General features: G+C 38.2%; 1 protein-coding gene across 1 annotated transcript; it reads right to left on the bottom strand.

The window, feature by feature from the left end:
* Positions 1–3,834: 3,834 nt before the first annotated feature.
* Positions 3,835–20,383, bottom strand: LOC139114221 (angiotensin-converting enzyme-like). The gene is made up of 12 exons (XM_070675802.1): positions 19,869–20,383; positions 15,332–15,487; positions 14,454–14,538; positions 13,418–13,561; positions 12,178–12,369; positions 11,309–11,406; positions 10,197–10,369; positions 9,220–9,443; positions 8,339–8,588; positions 7,693–7,815; positions 5,845–6,044; positions 3,835–5,214 (listed from the first exon to the last, which is right to left on the bottom strand). Exons 1-12 carry the CDS (start codon positions 20,067–20,069, stop codon positions 5,138–5,140), a joined length of 1,923 nt encoding a protein of 640 aa, XP_070531903.1. The 5' UTR covers positions 20,070–20,383; the 3' UTR covers positions 3,835–5,137.
* Positions 20,384–22,266: the final 1,883 nt, after the last annotated feature.

Below are 22,266 nucleotides of genomic sequence, written 5' to 3'. Positions count from 1 at the left end.
ATTATATTTACATTGTTACATTTATACACAGAGCGATATGGAATGTAGAATGGGTGGATAGGGAATTCCTGTGCATTGTATTGAGCTAGCTGGTAAAACTGCTGAATCAAAATTAGATGTACAATGAAAAACTGGTCAGGATCTAAAACAGAGGATGTTAATGGCATAAGTACAGTGAACTTGACGGTGAAATTTCAGATTAAAATAACACTTGAGTAGACTTATTAAGGTAGGATGTGCCTCGGTGACAGATATTTGGACTCTAAACTTGTGCAATTCTTTTCTAATCTGCCAGTTGTGAGGTTTCTTTCAAAGCTCCAGGTGTAAGAAATTTTTTCACAGTCTCAGTTTTTTTTTCGAAAATCGAAAAATCAATTTTTTCCTCATAGAGCTAACACAGGGTTATGGCGGCCATTTTGAATTTCAAGTTTTTCTTGGGTCCACAGTGGAAATAAGTTTTTAACTTTTCTGTGTTATTCCAGCATTTTTGTCATTGCCTTTTTCCTTGATTGTATTGTATTTTTAAGTGCTAAATAAATCAAATCAAATCAAATCAAAATCAAATTTAAGTATCGTATAAAATGAATGGTGACCCCTGATTTTTATTCTTGATTTGTTAAGATAATGGTTGACAACTTTACCGAGGGGTCAAAGTTTGAACCAAAATTTAAGTATTTTACTTCCAAGGCGCATGCTGATAAATGCGGAAGGTGAAGCCCGACCTCGACGAAGTTTGAAATACAGACATTTTCTTTTTCTCTAAAAAGAGGATATTTTCTCTCAGAATTGGACGGTGATTCTTTTCCTGAGTGCTTTACATTGATGATGACATTTCTAACTGATGGACATCATTATTATTGAAGATTTACTTATCGTTTGTGTCAACTTGGTCATGAAAGACAACTTTTCAGTATATGAATCGCTTCATTGTAATGATACAAAATTATCAGTCGTACATTTGAAGTATTAAATACGAATCAAGTCATTGACGCTTGCATTCAACTCGCAGATTTATAAAAAACCTTAAGTTTATTTTACCTTCTGGAACCTTCAGTGGTGACCTTTTACGTCGTTTCGCGGTATTTTTCACCCAGTACTAAAACCACAACAGATGTTTGTAATTTTCGGAAACCAAGTTTTTAACAATTCAGTCACTTTTAATAATTTTAGTGATGTAGCTAAATATGCTTTATGTCACACTGTGTTACATTTAAGATAGAATGCGTCTCGGGGACAAATATTCGGACGCTCAAATTTTTCCGTTCTTTTCTGGTCTACCACTTGAGGGGGCCCATTATAAAGCTCTTGGTGTTGACCTTCTTAGCTTTTCGCAAATCGATTTTTTTTTAATTATTTACCCGCAAAGTTAAAACAGGGCCCGCGGTCTTCGAATATCAGTAAATGGTTGGATTTTTGTTTCCCAAATATAAAACTTTGCATGGTGACCCCTGATTTTTATTCTTGATTTTGTAAGAGAATGGTTGAATGTTTCATTGAGGAAAGTTTCAGCGAAAGTTAACACTTCCACTTTCAAGGCGCATACAACTCATATCTCCCTTGCCAGATAGCAACACAACCGGAGGAAGTTACAGGGCTGGTCGTAGAGACACGAATGAGTACACCAGTCAAGAAAAAAGTAACTTCACATGTCGACCTTTGTGAGACAAATCCAAGGACTATTGGCTTTGCCGGTATACACAGTGATATACTGAAGATTTTCATTCAGTCTCGACATAATCCTAGTTGCATGAAAACCATATAATTTATATGGAACCAGGATTCTCCCTTGATTTTAATCGCAATAACACAGCTCCCGGACACAAGCACAGTCACCTGTCGTTTAATATGCACAAAATCCCTGATAAAACACGAAAGGAGATTATGATAATTAGTAAAAATGTTATAGGCTACATCTGTGTCTCTCAAAGTCGTGATATTTCACTGTTTGTTTTCGATTTTGTTGATAGTCACTGTATGCCTGTTGTTGAAACATCTCCGTGTAAAACCACTGTCAGTTTGCTTCACTTGCCGACCGATGTGTCTCTAGCTTGAAGGCTTAGGGTTTCTAGTACGATCACAGTAAAACCGCAATGAAATGGGCGATGAAAAAACCCGCTGTTGAGAAACAATATCAGCGGTATTCGAAAGGTCATGGTTTTCTAATCAGTTGATTTTAATTGGTGGGTTGTAAATGCTGCGATAGTCACAAGACGGAGGCCTATCGAATAAATTGACAGAGTTGCATTTTATCTGACTGTGTTTGACCCATAAGTGATCGATGCGTCTGCCATAGTTTGTGGATTTGAAAACATGATGACATAAAGGCTAAATACTCTATGTCTGGAAGTTCATTGACTGCGTATGACCATGGGCGTCTGTATGACCTTTACAGCGAGTGTTTCACTGATGTCATGACCGTGAGTGACATCTACATGTGAGATGACCTTGTCCCATATCCAAAGTATCATTTACCCTTTCAAATGACAACATGAATAGTGTAATTCTACAACTGTTGCGCCGGCCATCCTATAGTATGCTAAATTTCGTTGCTGTTTCACTATCGTAAATTAAGAATGTTTCAGCAAAGCTCTAAGCTGGATCCCATGATCAGTCTGCCATGTACAGAGTCTGACTCACTATCGCCCTCAATACATAAATATGTGAAGTGACATTTGACGTCCTCGAAGACTTTCAACTGGAAACAATCAAGTCACGTCACGCAGAACGTCTTCTCTTTGGTTCTAGATAAAAATGAAATCCAACCTTGGTTTGGACAAGTACAGGAATACATTTCCCTTTCAGATATCGTTCTGAACTTTCCGTTTTTGTTTTTTTTAGACAAAAGCTTGCTTCCCCATGGTTCATTTGTTCATCTGTTGTCAGATTTTTTTTCAGCACACATTGGTTCCCCTTTATTTCTCACCTCCACGCCCCTTCCGCGGGATCGATTCACTTTGTTAACAGTCCAACATGTATATTGTAAAAGTTGTTTGCGTGAACTTTAAGGCACTCATCAATAGATTTACAATGCAACTTGAATGACATCGCGGGCTGTTGAACAAAGTAAAAAGCCTAAAGGCGCCCCACAATATATGTATGTGAATACCTTCTCATAAAACACAAAAGTGCACCGGCAGTTTTAAACAGTAAACACCCATTCATGTATGTTAGGTTTCGCTCATTTAATTGTTGCTGAGTCATTTAACGTTTAAGTTTAATTAAAAATAAGGAAAAAAATAATGTATATTTGCTTGACTTATTGGTAGGTGTACCCCTGGTTATTTCCTCCAATAATGAAATATAAGTTGACTGTGATGACTTAGCAAAAACTAAATGAGCGAAGCCCAAAGTTCATGTGCGGGTGTTGGTATTAATATCGCATAGATTGTCAGATCATGTGTAAGAAGATGTTGAAAGTTTACAAGCCAAAATACAAAAATCTCAAGTATTCAAAACCACACCTCTAAGTTATTATTCCAAATTTTGTGTCCATTGCAAAAACATTACGTCATTTTCTATTTGGCAGTGGGCTCAAAAGGTGTCATCGTTCAGCTCGACATGCATCCCCGAACTATTTCACCAAAAGTGAAGCGCCATCTAGTGGTAACACTTCAGTTTGGCTGAGATAAGTAAACATATATTTGCTCTTTGTACATAATTACCTTCAACAGTTGAAATGTTTTTAAATTTTGCAATCATTTACGATGAATCTTGATAGAATTGTTTTAGTACTCAGCTTCTTTACGGAGTTTTTTTTTTCATTTTTTACTATGTGATTTAAATATATTGCTGTGATATTATTTATTTGTCAAACAAAGTCATATAAACACTGTATTATTACCAAAATCAATATGTTTATTTCTTTGATTTTTTACAATTAAGATTATCGTCTTATGAAAAAATCTCTTCTTCAAGAGTAAAAATATCGTCTTCTTATACGGCATATTTTTCTCTTATCACTCTGACACGAAGTTTATCTTGTCATCAATGAGAAAACAGAGTTACTAATATACTAGCTGTTAAGGTAGAACGCGCCTCGGATACAGATTTTTGGACTCTCAAACTTTTTCAATTCTTTTCTGGTATGCCACTTGTGGGGGTTCAATTTAAAGCTCTCGGTGTAAGAAAACTCTTCACGGGCTTATTTTTTCGAAATTCGAAAATTTTATTTCTCTTCATAGAGTTAACACAGGGATTGCAGCCATTTTGAATTTTAAATATCAGTAAATCTTGGGTTATTTGTTTGTATAGTACCAAAATTTGCACAGTGACCCTCGATTTTTATGATTGATTTTGAAAGACAATGGTTGAAAGATTCCTTAAGCAAAGTCTAAACAAACGTTTGTCTTTCACTTTCGAGGCGCGTACTACCTTTATGTACATTATAGATTTTCAATTACGTCATCTTTCTCTTGACTACAAGCTATGAGTGCAAATCAAAAAACACCACACGTATCCAGGTAGTATAAATGAGGTATCGTTGTAAATATACCTAGAGCATTCGTTCACTTCTAATCCTGAGATGAACAATTAATGATTGAACTGGACGACATATCGGCAACACTGAGACAGCTGTTTTCTAACTGTGATGGCGCCCCATGTGTTCACAGAAATTTTTCTTTGAAAAATGTGGCGTTACCGGTTGCTATCGGGAATGATCAAGCACCCTTGTAATCAGTACTTAATTAAAAACGTATTAAATGTGTAATTGTTACAATTAGCTTCAAAATGTACAATGCTGGTAATTCTGAATTATTGCTAAAGTTTCCGACACAGTTTTATTTAATGTTGTGAATATTATAAACACACAGGAACATGCGTTAAGAAATTGATCCATTTTTAAATCAAGGGACATCATTACAATATAAAATATACCACAGCACATGTACCTCTATTTGATATACGTTCATGTAGGCTTTTCTTTGTATCAGTCAAGCTGTATTCGTGATCTGTAAGCTGACATTCAAGCTTCAGAAGTTTCTTGGTTACACTATGTCAAGTTGTGTTGAATATAAAATTTTAGATCTATGAAAGGATTAGAAATTAAACTTGGTGAAAGGTTAATATTATTCCCGCTATACATTTCTCATGCGATTTAAAGCTTGGACTTTGACTACGATGTCTGTGCAATGCTAGTCTACGCTACAAACAAACACAGAAAGCCTATGATCAGGAGGATAGACGTTGGTGGCGCTCTCCATGTCGACTGCACGCCTGCAAAATACAATTATACAGATACGTATTAGCCCGGGATATCAGCTCGGCATTTATGCAAAAATGACGCGAAGAAAGTTTTGAAACAGCAATTAAGAAGTGGCAAAACCATATGTATTTTCTGAAAATAACTTCATTGGCTGTCATTGTTGTATGCTGATGTCCCTTTGTTTCTACGATGGTTATGGCCGTGTCTACACTAGTAATTCCCGGGCTAAACCGACGCAATTTATACTATAATTTCACCTTTACCTGTGTTTCGGCCAGTAGCTGTAACTTTTGATAATTTTTTCAGTTTTTATCTTTAATGTCAATAACAGTTACATGTTCTACTCCCCGAAGAATGTTGAGATGCATGGTATTCAGCTTGTTAACTCAGCCTGTACATGTGTACATGTGATCGGACTAGAATTAGCACGTAAACGGTAACTACTCATTTTACAACATGGAAGTTGTGTTGACAAACTAAATAGTTGCTGTTTCAACATGCTTTGGGCAGTAGAGCAAGAAACGCTTGTTGATATTGTAACCAAAATAGTGAAGAGAAATCATCAAACCTTACAGTTACTGGCAACGACAGCAATTGCCCTTTAGAGGACAACATATCGTAAGCAGTGCGCATGCGTGTACCTGAAGTCCATTCTTCGTCTGGTGGAGTCCATGTCAAGTCCCATCCTATGTGGTTTCCCTCTTCTTTATTCTTAGCGTCCAACCAATCCATTAAAGGTTGGAAGTACTCCACGATGGCCGATGCATCCATGACCCGACTACCAGTCACAGCCTCCAGTGCATCTGGCCACTCCTTGCTGGAGCCAAGCTTCAGCATGTCTCTGGAAAATGATGTGTTCAGAAAGACGATTCACCACTTCTCCTGGTCTTGTCCCTCGCCGGAGTAATTTTGCCTTCGAAGAGTTTTGGCCTTAGTCCATACTCCCCGAAGCATGTCAGTATGGACGAAGGCTAAAAATACTCCGGCGAGGGACTAGACTACATTTTTGCCGATCCGTATGTCATTTTGGCGGTACACCATTTGGAATGGGGTGGGAGCTGGAGGATTTTTAAAAAAAACGTTTCTTGTTTGCCAAATGTGAAAAAAATATGCCATAGCGGTAGAATCTGAAAATTTGTTGGTTAGGGGAAAACACTTTGTTGTGATGCACACAAACCGCGAGCTCTAATTGCAAAAGTACGGGCTCCAATAGGATATGGAGCTGCCTCCTACGACGGTACATCTTTCACCTTTACACAGTCTAAGACAAGGTGTCTCTAGATATTGTACACTTCATATAACCAGTTCAGAAAGTATGTCACCAAAGTTTTAGTGCAAGTGCGTCACAAGTTTCCAAACAGTACAGGCAACAGTGATTAGTTATCAGATCAGATTGTAAGTGATATTCTAGTGTTAAATGCTTAAGTTCAAGGGTACCATAATGACACTGGTGTTTCAGTGATCTGATTTCATTTTTATTAAAACACACTTGCTGTACCTTTACTTTACAAAATTAACTTTAAAAGAGCAATTAAAATGCCGACATATTGGTCAAAATTGCTTTGGGACCAAAATCCCTCTAGCCTTTACCTCCATGTCTAGTGGTGTACCCCTTAAGTACAGACGGAGTGATTGAGAAAGTTGTGTCGTAGACACACATAAAAAAACAAGCTTATGCAGCCACGCGTTATCAAATTGCATGAAACATTGACGCGCACTGTGATTCTTAAAATAGTTCTTTCAGTTCAGTTCCGATTAAAAGTAATTACATCTCGATGTTGAAATATTATCCATAACGGCGGGGCGTCAATAAAATGTTAACCAGATATGTCTCTGCGCATGGGAACACACAATACGATTAGGTAAGTGATCGGGGCAATGATTTCAAGTGGAACAATGTGATATGTATAGCACTGGGCTGATATACGATGAATGTTCTAGTCTGAGTGTAATATTTCTAACTGACAGGGTAACCCTATACTTTCAATGGTTCGAGTATCCATATCTCACAATGTGGAATGTTTGTAATATAAGTGTACGCACTCTTTCCATGGGTAGGAATGGGGATATGGTTTCTGGAGTCGATATTCAATTTTGTTATGGCAAACACGTGGCAAAATCGACACTAAACAGCACGCTTTTCTTAATACGTTCCAAAGTGTGATGAAAATATTTGGAAATTCGAACTTCTTATCAATTCAACATTACAAAGGTTAAATTTTCACATCATGTAAAACAGAGTTCAACTATGTAAACGTCAAACTATTGAAAACCGTTACAGAGGAGATATGTACAGCGTGCTAGTGTCTCTCGTATTTTCTCCTGGTTACGTACAATATTATACTCAACACAAAGATCTACAAGTTAAACCGTTGGTAAATTACAATTTTAAGATACCAAAGTATTTCAGTTTTGCCAACGAATGAGAATTGCCACTTTTTTGCTCACAAAATGCGAATATTATGAGCTGGTTGGGAATGCATTCTCACCCGAGTTTAGTACCAGCTGCTGTAGATCTGTAGATATCGCATCGATGTAATGATCTTGTGTTCCCGGCTTCCTCACAGAGAGATCGATGCATTTGGAATTGGAGAACGTGGCTTATAAAATACCTGCAACAAAATGACCAATAATCGATATGTATAGTTAGTCGGAGATTGGCAATTACGTAGGAGGTGGTACTACTATACTAAGATATTTACAAAACGTGGGACTGTTTTAGAAAAGAATTGGTAATCAGTATGAGAAGATGTGCAGTTTTAGGTTCCGTAGCTAAGATAGTACTAACCTTGAAATACTTAATATATATATATGTACAAAGATGCACCATATATCAGCCAGGTTAGTAACACATGTCTGTCTGTCTGTCTGTCTGTCTGTCTGTCTGTCTCTCTCTCTCTCTCTCTCTCTCTCTCTCTCTCTCTCTCTCTCTCTCTCTCTCTCTCTCTCTCTCTCTCTCTCTCTCTCTCTCTCTCTCACTCACTTAATGGCTATGTTCACTGCAGTTACAAAAGCCAAAATGTTGTAGTGACTCAAGTGATGATAAAGATGGCAAAAGACACCAACACGATATTCTCAGACCAAAAAAGTAATTTGTAAGCACGTGATTAGAAAGTTTAGTTAAAGTGAAAGTACCGTATATAAGGTGTGTTTCCCGGAATGTGGTACTTGGCACCGGGGTCAAAATGACCTTCAGAATCACTCCTCGGCACCGGGGGTACCACTCCTTGAATCTCAGTTCTAACTTTCCACCACGCCTCTGTGTATTTGTCTTTGGTTGTCTTGCCGTTGAACACATCCCATCTCCAGGTGTCCATGAGAAGACCGAATGGCAGAAAGGCTATCTTGTCCAGGGCCATACTCATCAAGAAATTGATGTCAGTTTCTGGAAAAAGAAATTTTACACAGTTTAATAATTTATTCAGAACATATACAATAAATATGTGGGAAATGGATATTATTTTCCTTTATTCTTACGGACCTATACATAATATATTTGGTCAGAAAATAAGGTAAACTTCAGATTTGTACTAAATATTGATGGACAATTCCTCATAGCCCTTACCACCAAATAGCAATTTCAAAATTTCTAAGCTTATTAGCTTTCTTAAAGTGAAAAATCTCAAGCCCAACATGTCAACAAAATAAACTTCCTTTGTGAGCGCAGCTTGGTAATACTAAAATTTGGATTTCATCATGGGTCAATATAAACCTGATTTTTGACCATACATTGCCGTCTGTCTCAGTTTTTCACATCTAACAGTGATATATATTCAGAGGAAATTTTGATATAGGTATGCAAATCCATGGTAGTGTTCATAGAAATATGAAAAACTAATTGATGTTTCATAAAAATTCCATTCAAGCGGTGACCCTTCGGATGACAGTATACCTTAATTGCTAATCAATCAACGATACCATTACAGCAAGTGAAGTACATGCCAATGACCTTTAGCAAGAAGTGCAATTTCTGGCAGATGTACATTTCACATTGGAGTCGGGGAATGGTGCCTTACCTTCATCGTCTACTAGCTCTTCAAGAAGTCCAATTTCATGAAGATGTTCAGGTGTGGAAACGGACAGTGCCAACAGATCTCCCACGGCTTCGTGGAAACCTGGATTAGCGCCACGACGATACATAACCGGATGGTGTTTGTACTGGAGGTAATACTGCGTGTGGCCCATTTCATGGTGAATTGTGATGAGGTCCTCCATGTTCACAACTGTGCACATTTTGATCCTAAAGAAAACAAAAACAACTGCTCAAATATGAACAACACTTAAAAATCTAGGAAGGGAAGAAACAAATACAAAGCTGGATAATGGATTCAAGTTTATTCCATGCTAGCCTGGCGTGTAAGTTCTGTCCTTTCACGGACAAACATTTGACGTACGCGTCTGTGAGTCATTCTCGCCAGCGACAGCTGTTTTTCTGCTCCACGAATTTACGCAAGATCTCATAACGGTTATACGAGTAGCTTTTGCCGTAAGGAGGTTACGATGATGCTGTCAGTTTACAGAAAGAAGAACGGACAATTCGATCAATTACAAAATGTGTGCCTGTGAGTCAACACGATGAAAATTCTTTTTTACTTTCTGTTGTCAAAGTCTAAGGGATTGAATGAAGTTTTTACGATCATGTATGTATGTATGTATGTATGTATGTATGTATGTATGTATGTATGTATGTATGTATGTATGTATGTATGTATGTATGTATGTATGTATGTATGTATGTATGTATGTACACATGTATGTATGTATACATGTATGTATGTATGTATGTATGTACGTACGTACGTATGTACGCACGCACACAGGTACATGTATGATATGATATATATGGTATGGTATTGTGTAGGTATACGTATGTATGCCTCTCCCGTGACTTTAATTTCCAATTGCACTGCCTCCACCTAGTAGAATGCTGGTTCGAATGAGTGGCACGGATGACCTTACCTGTCTCTGCATGTGTCTGTGTGTCTCACATTACCTGATATCCTTTGCATTATAGAAATCCCAGGCTGATGCATGGCATACCACTTCGCGTCCATCATCAGGTCTGACTATCATGGAATCGTCCCAGAATGACTGAGGTGATGCTGGTAGTCCCAGTGACGTAAAAAACTCCTCGGACAACTCAAACATTTTCAGTGCATCATAACCCTGCAATTATCAACAAGACATAATTTATTTATCCATGGTGATTTCACAACATGCCCAAAATGAATCGCTTTGCATATTTAAGCATGCTTCACCTGTTCTGACAGCTAACACACTGCTGATGGTAAAAATGATCACGTGTGCTAATTACATGTCTATGAATAAAGCTCATATGTCTCTGTTCTATGAATAAAGCTCATATGTCTCTGTTACTTTGCCAAACACGTCATAAAATAAAACCATTTGTTGACCACATATTTACACCAATTCCTTGGCCATCCTTTTAGTACCGTTATACAAAGCAAAGTAGGCGATAAAACACTTAGGTCGCAGGGGGTTCCCGCCGTATACTTAAGCACAACTGACTGCGGATCAAGAGTACTTCTTAAAACATTCTTTTATTTTCGCACCAAAAGGATTGATGTTATTACGACAATACCACAAAGGATGCATGAAGAAATTGGTGCAGCGTATCTCGCGACGCAAAGCGGAGGGCGATGCGCGACGCTAATGTCCGAGTGCATCCTTTGCGGTATTTTCGTCATAACCTTATTATTATACATCTTTCATTTATGATTGGGGACATCAAATGGGCCAAGTATTGACTGATTTTGTGCAATGTCAACAATTTTTCTTCCGATTGATAGCGCAAATGCAGTGTAGAATGCTATGGACCTCAACGCGCTCTTGGACAGCCTGTGCAGAGTCCAGAGCGCAAGGGTTAGTCTGGCATTCGTCCAATGGGTAGCTTCAATTGTGTGCGCGCAGATAAAGCCGCAGGGGTGGGGGTGCCTGGAAACGGTAAGTGTTACGATGTTCCGTCCAGCTGTTTTATAATATTGTTCTCGGTGGCAGATGTGTAATAATGTCAGATATCCACTCAAGCCAACTCTGTCTCAAAGATTAAAATCAGTAAAATTTATTGATATAAGTTTTTTTTACCTGGTCGACAAGAGCGTCAGTGACATCGATGGACGGTTTGTCAGGGTATGGCAACACTAGATCAAGTACGTTGTTCCAGCTTTGAGCCCACATATTACCTATCGACAAAGACCAAGAGTTAATGAATGTCACCTATTTCTCGTGTAAACGATATCTGCAGTTATCTTGAAATCATCAATAAATCGTTAAAAAAATAGAGACAGAGAGATAGAACGTGGGATGGGAGGCGAAGGGATGGAGAGATAGTAATGAAGATAGTTTTCACTTTATATTGTGCATTCCAACACGTGGTAGACTTGGCGCGAACATATGCAAAAAACCGTAACCATGACTTCTGCGAAGGGTCATTCATGGACTGATTCATTAAACGAAGGTGAAATTGTGACCAACGAAGGTTTTAGATATGTGGGATAAAGATTCGTTGAACCGTTCCTCACACAATGGCTGTAATTAAATGGAAATACATAAATGCATATGACACTGCTCAGGACCTGCTCTGTTACCACAAATTTGCCATCAAACTATCAAACTACTGTCAATTCTCAGAACCTTACATACGATTTCTACAGGTAAAACACATAAGCTTATAGAAGCAAAAGTAAAGTTTAAGGTTATACAGGTATCAAATGTCTAAAAAGGTGAAAAGATAAATGATCTTAGCTAGATGTACGGGCAAAAACATTTTAAAGTGATTACATTTGTGATAAAATTATTTATGAGATCACTATCTTAAACTCTTGCTGTGTAAGAAGTCGACTTTTTACCCACAATGCATTTCGATATCATGTAGTTTGTCCCCTCGACACAAGACAAATATATTTAATGTAGAATTAAGATGCATGTGCTGATATTAAATAACGAATCTATACCCAATATATGCGCAGGTATTGGTCCTTTGGGGTCAACAAACTTGCTACCATATATCTTGGTCAGTTTTCCGCGTACGTAGGCGTGAAGTTGTTCATAGAATGGTCGTAATTGTCCCCACAGTCGCAAAGCTTCGTCTTCGAGATTATCCATCTCGTACCATGATCGCCAATACGCTCCCATGTCAGGCTGGTCTAAAAAGGGAAAGATTGTAAAATAAAAATCCATGACTAATTTCAACGTTGATCTCGTAAGCTACATTTTTGTTTATTTCAAACATATACGCAAAGACAGGCGTTATAGGGTGCATAGATGCCAATTGAAACAGCTAATGAAACAGCATTGATTGGCCACAGTGAAATGCGGTTGGTAGTCGCTCATTTTCATTACTGTGGATAATTTCAATAGCATGATACTTATTGGCTATACGTCATCTTCATAAATTTGCATAATCAACTGTCAGACAGTAATTTCGTTGTTCGTAGTCGATTAGTAATAGATGTAAGCAGTAGAGCACACCCAGCGACGGTATACCACGAGATTTTGACCAGTTCACGACATATATGCACGGACGACAGCGAGTGCATATATGAAGTGAACTGGTCAAAATCGAGTTATACACCGTCGCTGGGTGTGATTTATTACTGTTATATCATAACAGTATGTTGAACAAAAATCCATGTACAATAAGGGAAACGAAACGAAAGTATAACAATTGACTTTGCCGTTGATTTCATTGCCGGGCGGCCCATCATGTGGTGCGTAATTATGCTATCTATGTCATGACAACTACAAAGATATGGATGTTAAAATTGCAAACGAAAAGGGAAACAAAATAACAGTAAGGTATACATTATGGAGGGGGGAGTAAATGATATAGTGTGCTTCACTACCTAAGGGGAGACCCATGTTCGCAGACATTTATCTTTAAACTGATTTTTCACCAATAAAATGAAATGCACCCGACATATAGTATAAATTTTGTTAGCTCAACAAATCAAGATCACGAAAATTGTGAGAGTATTTCAAAATCTGTATGCGTGTGTTTGTTTTGCTTAAAATGTGTGTTTTTGAGTTTACTTTATGTCATATGTGTGGATTCTCGGTGCTAATTACTTCTTTATACTTCATACATGCACTTCCTTACTGAACGGCTTTTGCGTTCAGTACACAACGTTACGCTTAGCTTCAGAGATACCACATAACAATGCAAAACTTTACACAATGGTGCACGTCACTTACCATTGACACCAGCGGCCTTGTTGGCCAGTACAACAAAGTCCTCATATTTATCTTTCATTTTTGGTCCAGTTTCTTTCCTCCAGTTCTCCCAAACCCATTTCAATTCGTTGTAGTCACGACTCGTTGCCATTATCCTTGTCAAATCTGATACAAATGAAATAGAAGCGAATTGCAAAACGGCAGTAGACGTTGAGGGCGAGCAAGCAATGGAACATGTTTTGGATAATGTGCAATTTTGCTCAAAAATAAGCTATCAGACTTGCCAGGACATTTTTAAAGGTAGGGCATTCGATCCCAGGGATCGAGTTTGTTCTAGTCTGTAAGAGGATTATGAATATATCATAGCCTATTTGTTCTCCATTGAAATTGCAATCTGGTAAGCAAATTTCCTGTCAAGACAATCTGATCCCTGATCCATGCCTTTAATTATGTGTGTGGAAAGAGGTTTCGATTATTAAGGTAGCACGCGTCTTGAAAGTAACATACTTAAACTTTTGCTTAAACTTTGCTCACTGGTTACCATGCAAATAATTTAATAAAAGAGAAACAAATTACCTAACATTTATCCATATTTGTCATTGAAATGACCGCCTGCACTATGTTGTCTCAATGGGGAAAGTGAAATTTTCGATTTTCGATAAAATTATTTTGTACTCTAAGGGCTTTAAAATTAAGCCCCCCCCCCTCCAAAAATGGTAAATCAGATTAGATTAAGAAAATTTAGAGTCAGAATATTACTCCCCAAGACGCATTCTACCTTAATGCGACACTTCGTTCCTTCGAGAAAACAAACTGTTGAATTTCTGTCTCATGATTATCATGTGACCACGAACTCTTCTCAACTGTTTTGACAACAAAGGTATGCAGAGTCTTATCACCAAGGGCGACAGTTTAAAAGCAGGAGGCACACAAAGCATACCATTGTAACGGCATTGTTCGATTTGCACGATTTGGATATAAAGTCAGTGTTATTCGTAGCTGCATGAATTCTATCCAACTATTGAGCAAACAATCATATAATATATAGTGGTCCTACCTGGATCAAGTGGATGACAAGTGCCGTCGCGACATACTTTTGCCGTAGAATATAGCTGTTCCAGGTCCGCCAAGATTTGCTCATACTATAAGGGTAAAAAGAGACCGTGTCAGAAACACAACTTCTTATAATTCATTACGCCCCATCAGTTTGAAATTACGTAGTTCTGCCATTGTGCAAGAATGTACAGCAATAAATTGTACGTCAGAGAAAGTCGAGTATTCTTTCAGTGTTTGTTCGTTTTGAGTCACCATGGAAATGAATAGGTATTTTGATTGCTTGACAATTAGGATAATTAGGAAATGGGAAGAAACATCTGTAGAATGGAGATTGAAATAAAACACAGATGATTGACGTCAGTCAGATGGGTAGATAGATTGATGGACAGACAGGCAGACAGACGAACGGGGAGAGAGTAAAATATGTGAAGTGGCAAACCGTTGGATGGTTGGATAGATAGATAGATAGATAGATAGATAGATAGATAGATAGATAGATAGATAGATAGATAGATAGATAGATAGATAGATAGATAGATAGATAGATAGATAGATAGATCGATCGATCGATCGATCGATCGATCGATCGATCGATCGATAGATAGATAGATAGATAGATAGATAGATAGATAGATAGATAGATAGATAGATAGATGGATGGATGGATGGATGGATAGATATAGACGTATCCATGAAGACAGATAGATGGATAGGTACATGAAAATACATGCATCGATATTTGATTAAACGGTTGATGAATGGATGGATGGATGATGATGGATGGATGGATGGAGGAAGCAACATGTTCTGATATGATCAAAAGTGGCAAAAAAGCTGACATAACGACCAACATCCAACGATAAGAATGCAATCACCAACCTGTTGTAGGTCATCGCCCTCCAGAGCCGACGAGCCGACGTAGTACAATTTACCCAGCTGCCTTTGCGTATCAGCGGTGAAGTTTGACCAATCGTACTGTGAGACATTTCGACGAGCTTCCAAGTCAAACGCCGATGCCTTCAAATTTTCTGCAATCTGAGAATAAAGTGAAATTCACGAATATTACGCCTAAATGTTGATGATTTCGCGAAAGTTAAACTATGAGCATTTTCGCTGTAATTGCATGTGTTGTTTACGTATAACGCTCATGTGTTTTACAGTTGAGCTGTTGATGAACTTGTTCTGCGCAATGAAGGCTTTGTTTTAGTTTGATGGCGTGACAAGTGACACTGAAAGGCATTGATACGGTAGCACTAGTTTCCACGGAAACGGCAAACTGGAGTTAATGTTAGAATGAGGAAACGAGTCCCTTTGATCGAAAGGTGAAACCTATAAATGCATATCGACATATATACAAGTTTATTACAACAATAAATAAATGGAACTCCTTGACCTACATTTCAGGCACGATTCAAGGTGTGATTAGCTCCACGTAGCGACATTTATCCTATTTGGTTACCTGTTAAGTGGATTTAGCATTGACTTCAACGGGTTTTAATCTATTGAAACTTAAAAACTTAATGACAAGGGAGTTTGTTTAACGTTGCGAGTGGCATTAATCGATCGTGTAATGGATGTTTGGGAGTGATAAGGAAATCCACCCACAAGAAATGTTTGTAAGTACCTGGACTCAACATTCTGCGCACCTCGGGGACAGATATTCGTGCTCTCAAACTTTCACAATTCTTGTCTGATCTACCACTTGTGGGGGTTCATTTTAAAGCTCTCGGTGTAAGAAATCTTTTCACCGTCTTAGTTTTTTCGAAAATCGAAAATTTTATTTTTCTCCTTTGATTTAACACAGGGATATGAATCCCAAATATCGGTGAATCTTGGGTAATTTGTATCTCTAGTACCAAAATTTGCACGGTGACCCCCGATTTTTTATCTTTATTTTGAAAGAGAATGGTTGACATATTCCTTGAGGAAAGTTTGAACGAAAGTTTAAGCCTACCACTTTAAGTACACTTTTCCACCTTAAGTACACACAGACATGTGACGAGAAATAAAACATGACGTCATTCACATGAAATGAAGACCCAGCAAAGACAAACCATTATCTCTGACTGCAGTGCGACGTAACAGACAGTTTACATACGTGTTTGGTCGATTTTGTTATCTTTTCTGATTCCTGTGTAGACTTTATCCAGATCAGTAACGATCATTATCGCAAACAAGCACGTGATCCTTTGAATTTCAATGATTTACAGCCCCCACGCACCCATGAGATATCACCATCTTGTCTAATTCCCATGCTTTAAAGTGTACAGTCACCTGTAATCTAAATACTTTTGCCCATATAAGGTCAAAAGGGCGTTCCATGGTATTAAAACTGCCCATGTGAGGGCGCTGTTTTTAAAATGCGGCCACCCGCTTAAAATCTGTGATTGGTTAGATTTTCTCTTTCCATGGTAACTGTTACAAAATCGGAACAGGTGACTGTATACCTTAATTCTTTAGAAACGAAACGGTTTGTTAAACTGAAAAGTTTTCATAATAGAATAGCAGCGTCTCGTTCTGTGCATTTTGGTACAGTTGTTGTGTCTGACTCTACAGTTGTCTTTTAGCCTGTTCTTAAAGTGTCAAAACACCTAGTCTACAACTCTGATACCGCCTGTAAGGACATGAGTATCATGTGAAATATCTCTGTTGAAAACTGAGTTGTATAATGCAGACTAAAAGTCGTTGGTCAATAACAACATAACAAATTGTACAATAAAATTCATTCGATTACAAGCTACTTGTACTTTGTTTCTACGTACTTCAGGGAGAAGAATGAAATACACCCGTTCAATGGAAGACAAAATGTGAATTGTATAAAAAGTGACGGCTATCGTTCCTCTTATATACATTAAAGCAATCTTTTGAATCAATTTTACACAATGCTCCGTTTTGTTCAAATCGTTTTTATTAACCACTGAAATATTTACGGATTTTGGACTCGTTCCCTTGTTTACAATACACTGATCTTAGAAATTTAAACCAAGGTGACGCCCAATAAAAATACCTTTTATGGTCCTACTAGTTTATAGGATTTGTGATACCTATCCCGATAAGGGAGAGTACTTGCAAAGGTGTACTGCTATGCTATAGACACACACATTTGTGACATGCTTGTATTTGAAATAGCTGGTTTACTGAAATAGGGCTCAGTTTATGATGCCGGTTTGTGACACTCCCACGGCGTGAAGTTAATTTATTTTGCTAAATTTTAGTCTGCTGCAGCTCGATGAATGCATAAATGAAGAGTTCGAATAAGCAGTGACGGTGATGTAACAACAACATAATTTTTTAAATAATTGCTTTTAGAGCGTTGTTTCAAGTAAAATTCTTCAAGTTCGCTGAGTAATCGATAATTTGCGTCACCGTATTAAATGGAATCAACTGCTGTGCAAGCGCTCGCGTTCTAACGCATCGTTTTAGAGATTGTGTTGAGGTCAGGCTAATGCTTCGCGTCCTAAATAACGACATTATCCACTTTTATCTAACTTTATCATGTTGTAAAATGAGGTTATAAATGGTTCGCTTGTGTATTTGCTTAGCATGTTTGGCGGGTACTAATCAGTGATCATTTCCCGCCAAATATGCTAATTTTCACCCCAGAGGTCTTATATCCCCAACCTAATTCCCTCCCTTGCCGTTTATAACCTTTGAATATTACACACCAAAGTCTTTTTGAATATCGAAAATTGTATTCCAACTAGACAAGGTAAAGTCATATATGGCGGCCATTTTGAATTTTAAATATCGATAAAAGTCTGGAAATGTGTTTCTCTAGGACCAATCTTCATAAGGTGAATCCTGATTTTAATATTTGATTTAATGAGAGAATAGATGAAATTTCCATTGAGTAAAATTTGAGGAAAAGATGAAGTATTTCACTTTTTCAAGGCGAGTACTACTTTAATCGATACATGTTATCACCTTGTACAATTTCCAATATATGTTTTTAAGAAATGGTGTTCTCCACAATACACAGAAGGAACTACCGTGTGTATCTTATATGTTGTAAGATTTTAGATTTGAGCTAGGTGCCTCTGGTGAAAGTACATTAAACCTCTTGAGACGATATGCCGCCAATCATTGCTGTACTCTAATGTGTGATGATATTTTGATCGAGTAAAAGCTTGGCTCTGCAAGGGCCAGCGAGTCTCCGTATCTATGACGGTCACCGAGACGACCGCGGGACCAGCATGGTTGCTTTTCAATTACTCTGGCCTTTACAGTGACATTTACACAATTACTGCGTCTCGGACGTTCAGAAAATGTTTTATGCATTTTATATAGTGAGTTTATCTTCCACGGCTCTCAAGTATAGGCAGCGTAAACTACTTTCATCCGTCAGTAATCTTTGAAAGCGATCACATTGCAGGTGATTGTAAAGCTAAGGGGCGTTGAACTGACATAATACGTATACCGACCAATATGGAATTAAATATCATGTCTATTAGAGGCCATTACATACCACTATACCATCATGTCAATCAGGGAGTGTGCCACGATTATCATTTCTGAAATTAAATGGCCTAAAAATATACACACCATGGAAATAGTCTCCCAAGAAAATTGACGGCAAATTGCGACAATACTCATTACCAAAGTTGGGCGTGGATCTGAAAAGTGTGAAATTTCAAGAGAAACGCTTATGTGTGTAGTATCTCACCAAAGAGCCAATTGTAGGGTAATGACAAAATATGAATTCGAACGATAGAACAAGTTTTAACACCATTTACCTATTTTCAGATAATTGAACCAGACGGAACGCATAGTGTTTGTGTGTTTACATTGTTTACGGAGAAGCTAAAGTTACAATTGGCGTTTCAATCCAAATGTAAGAGATTTTATAAAAAAGAAGCTGTCTCGATTTTTTTCACATTACATGACTGCAATCATCCAAAAATAGATCAAATTGTATTTCTAGATTTCGAAAGAGCGGCTTTTATTTCCTCCATTAGAAGACAGTTGCAAAAGATCCTTGTAATGTTGTTATGTAGATCGGTTTTTTCCTTTCCGTCGTACCGTGATACAAGTTACTGGTGGGCATTGAATAAACACATGTAACATTTGTTTGGCGAAGGAAACGGCTTGTGAAAGATATATAACTAAGCGGGTCTCTTATTACGGCGTTTCGTTCCATATATTGCTGCATGGTATCATGAAAATGTTGGCGGCATGACACAAACTGACAGGCTATCTGTATTGTATGTACTCGTGTAAGGAGAAAGCAAGATTGTGAAGGTAATCATTAACGCCTTTATCAAGGTACCAATTGGGTGTACTGGACAGGCAGTTAAATTGTACATTCTCGTGAAGCGCATGGATGATCAAATTTAAACCACACAAATAGATATTTCGGTTGGAACGTAAAGTGATACCCTGTGACTGAATATTCTGATATCAAAGCGGGGTGTCTTACCGTTTTGGCTTGATTTTCACTTGTAAGATTTGTGTTGTAGTTCCAAGACGCAAGAACTGACTTGTAGTAGACTTCTTGGGCCCTCTCGTTGTACTCTTCCAAGTATGCCACCGCCAAACTTTCGTCTGTGATCTTTTCTTCTCCATAACAGAGAGAAAGTGACAGAAACAGAAAAACCGAGCGAAACATGGCAGCTCTCATGACCCTGCTGTTACAGTAATGTCAGAAACGTCGCAGGAACCAAAGTTTCGCCGTGTGTTTGAAACTAATTAGCGTGTACGAGCGACTGGTTAGCTAGCCTGGCCAGATCGATGATAAGATGGCCAGTGGTAACCCCAAGCTGTTTATGCAGTAATCAGTCTTGTACTGTGTAAACAATAGGCGTGTGAGAGTGCTAATAATATAATAACCTTGCGCGATCTGCTTATCCGTACGCGTACTGCTGGCCCCGTGTCCTGGGTCTCTTTCTCCCCGCGGCCACTATGGTAACAACGAGCGTCAGTCAACGACAAAATGGAGGACACTGGCCGGAATGAAACATGATCGTGACCGTCTATGTTTTCATGGCCATCACAGTAACATATCATGTTCTGTGAAGAGCTCTCCACTATCTTCAAAGATACTTTGATATTTTCACATAAATATGTTTCAAAGATAAATTATTTTTAGATTTTCAAGTCTTTCTACTTTGTAAGTCATAGTCTGTCAATTTTCATGTAGAATTCAATAGAGAAGACAACTTGACAGAACAAATGCATTTGTTCTTTCTTCTTGTCTAGTTACGAGGAAAGAAGCCTCGACCTCATTCTCCGCTTTTGGCTTTCGTCCACAAAAAAGCGGAGAATGGGGTCCAGGCTACCTAGAAAGGAAATTGGTATGGCTAGTGAGCTCTCATGCTAAGACGGACTTTGGGGTAAAAAGAACAAATATTATCACAAACGATGCAAGGGCTTACTCTTGAAACGGTTTAATAGCTTGTAGTCTGACGTCATTGAAATGTTTTGGGTTGCCTCATCACTCAGAGAAACCGCTGATGGCGGGTGTTAGCTTTCACACAGTGACGTAGTTCATCGATACACAGACGTCGCGCAATTATTACCAATCTAAATCTGCAGCCAATCTAATTGAAATGTCATCCAAGGCAAAGGTTAGACACGACTGGATGAAATAAATATCGCGTCTTTTGCTGAGTGGAAGCTGTACGACTACAGAGGGCAACCTAGGGGGTCAGCTACCCGATCTTGGTGACGACTTGTCATCTCTTTTTGTAGCTAATAAAATCAACAACGCTAATCTGCTCTCCCATTTGACGATAAATCATCTCTTATCGGCGTATCAAGTCGTAAACTTCATACGGCAACCCGAGTCATTGAGAGGTGTGTCAACACAGGCTTAATTAATGGTTTCTTTATAGGATCACATGTTTATGACTGAGACCTCCCTTGTAGTCGATGCACCCTTTAGATAGTACGCACCTCGAAAATGGAAGACTTAAACTTTTGCTCAAAACTTTAAACCATTTCCTCTCGAAATAAAGAAGAAAAATCGGGGGCAACTGCGACAAGTTTCGTAATAGAGAAACAAATTACCTTATCTCTATACCACTTGAAATTCAAAATGACTGCCAACTTTACGTTGGGGGAAAATTGAATCTTTGATTAGCACAAAAATAAACCAGTGAAAAAATGAGGCCTATCAAGTGGTAGACCTAAAATGTATTTTAAAAGTTTGAGAGTCAGAATCACTGAAACTTCAACTATATTTAATATCAATTTACAAGAGGATATGCCATGTTACAGTTTATTTCTCATTGAATCTATTATTCAAAAGTACTTGTGTGCCCCAGCCTTGACCATACGTATGCCTCCGTCTGGAGTAAACTGGTTACCTTCCCATTAAAGGCAAACATTGTGTACTGGGTTCTTGCCAGTAATATTGCCGAATGTCGGAGGTGTAGTCTTTTGTGGAGAGCGGTTTGTCCATTCAATGAAGCTGACACAACACAAGCCAAGCAGAATCGTGTAGAGCAATATGTATACTGGCAGACTGACAGACACTAGCATTCTGGGATAAAAGAGTGTATGTCATCGGTGACCTCTCGGCGGTTTACACTTACAGTGTGCTTTGTTTTGACTTGTCACCAACTCAAATCCTGACCCCCTCACCCCCACCCCCCATAAAATGAATTCGGTCAGACTTATAGGTATCTGAATATCAATACAGGAGCATGGTATTTGTTTCGTCTTTGACACAGGGGGTGGAAGTTGCGTATTTCAGTCAAAACTTTGCGATAGTTTTTGCTCTTTGGACTTTAAATATACCGATCAAATTACATTTAACCGACATTTTAACGAGGCAATCTTATCATTGTGTCACAGCACTTCCTGGGGACACACAA

Source organism: Ptychodera flava, chromosome 2, assembly GCF_041260155.1.
Source record: "Ptychodera flava strain L36383 chromosome 2, AS_Pfla_20210202, whole genome shotgun sequence".
In the NCBI taxonomy this organism is placed as follows: domain Eukaryota; kingdom Metazoa; phylum Hemichordata; class Enteropneusta; family Ptychoderidae; genus Ptychodera; species Ptychodera flava.
Note: the sequence above shows the minus strand (reverse complement) of the source record. Positions and strands in the feature narration are given on the sequence as shown.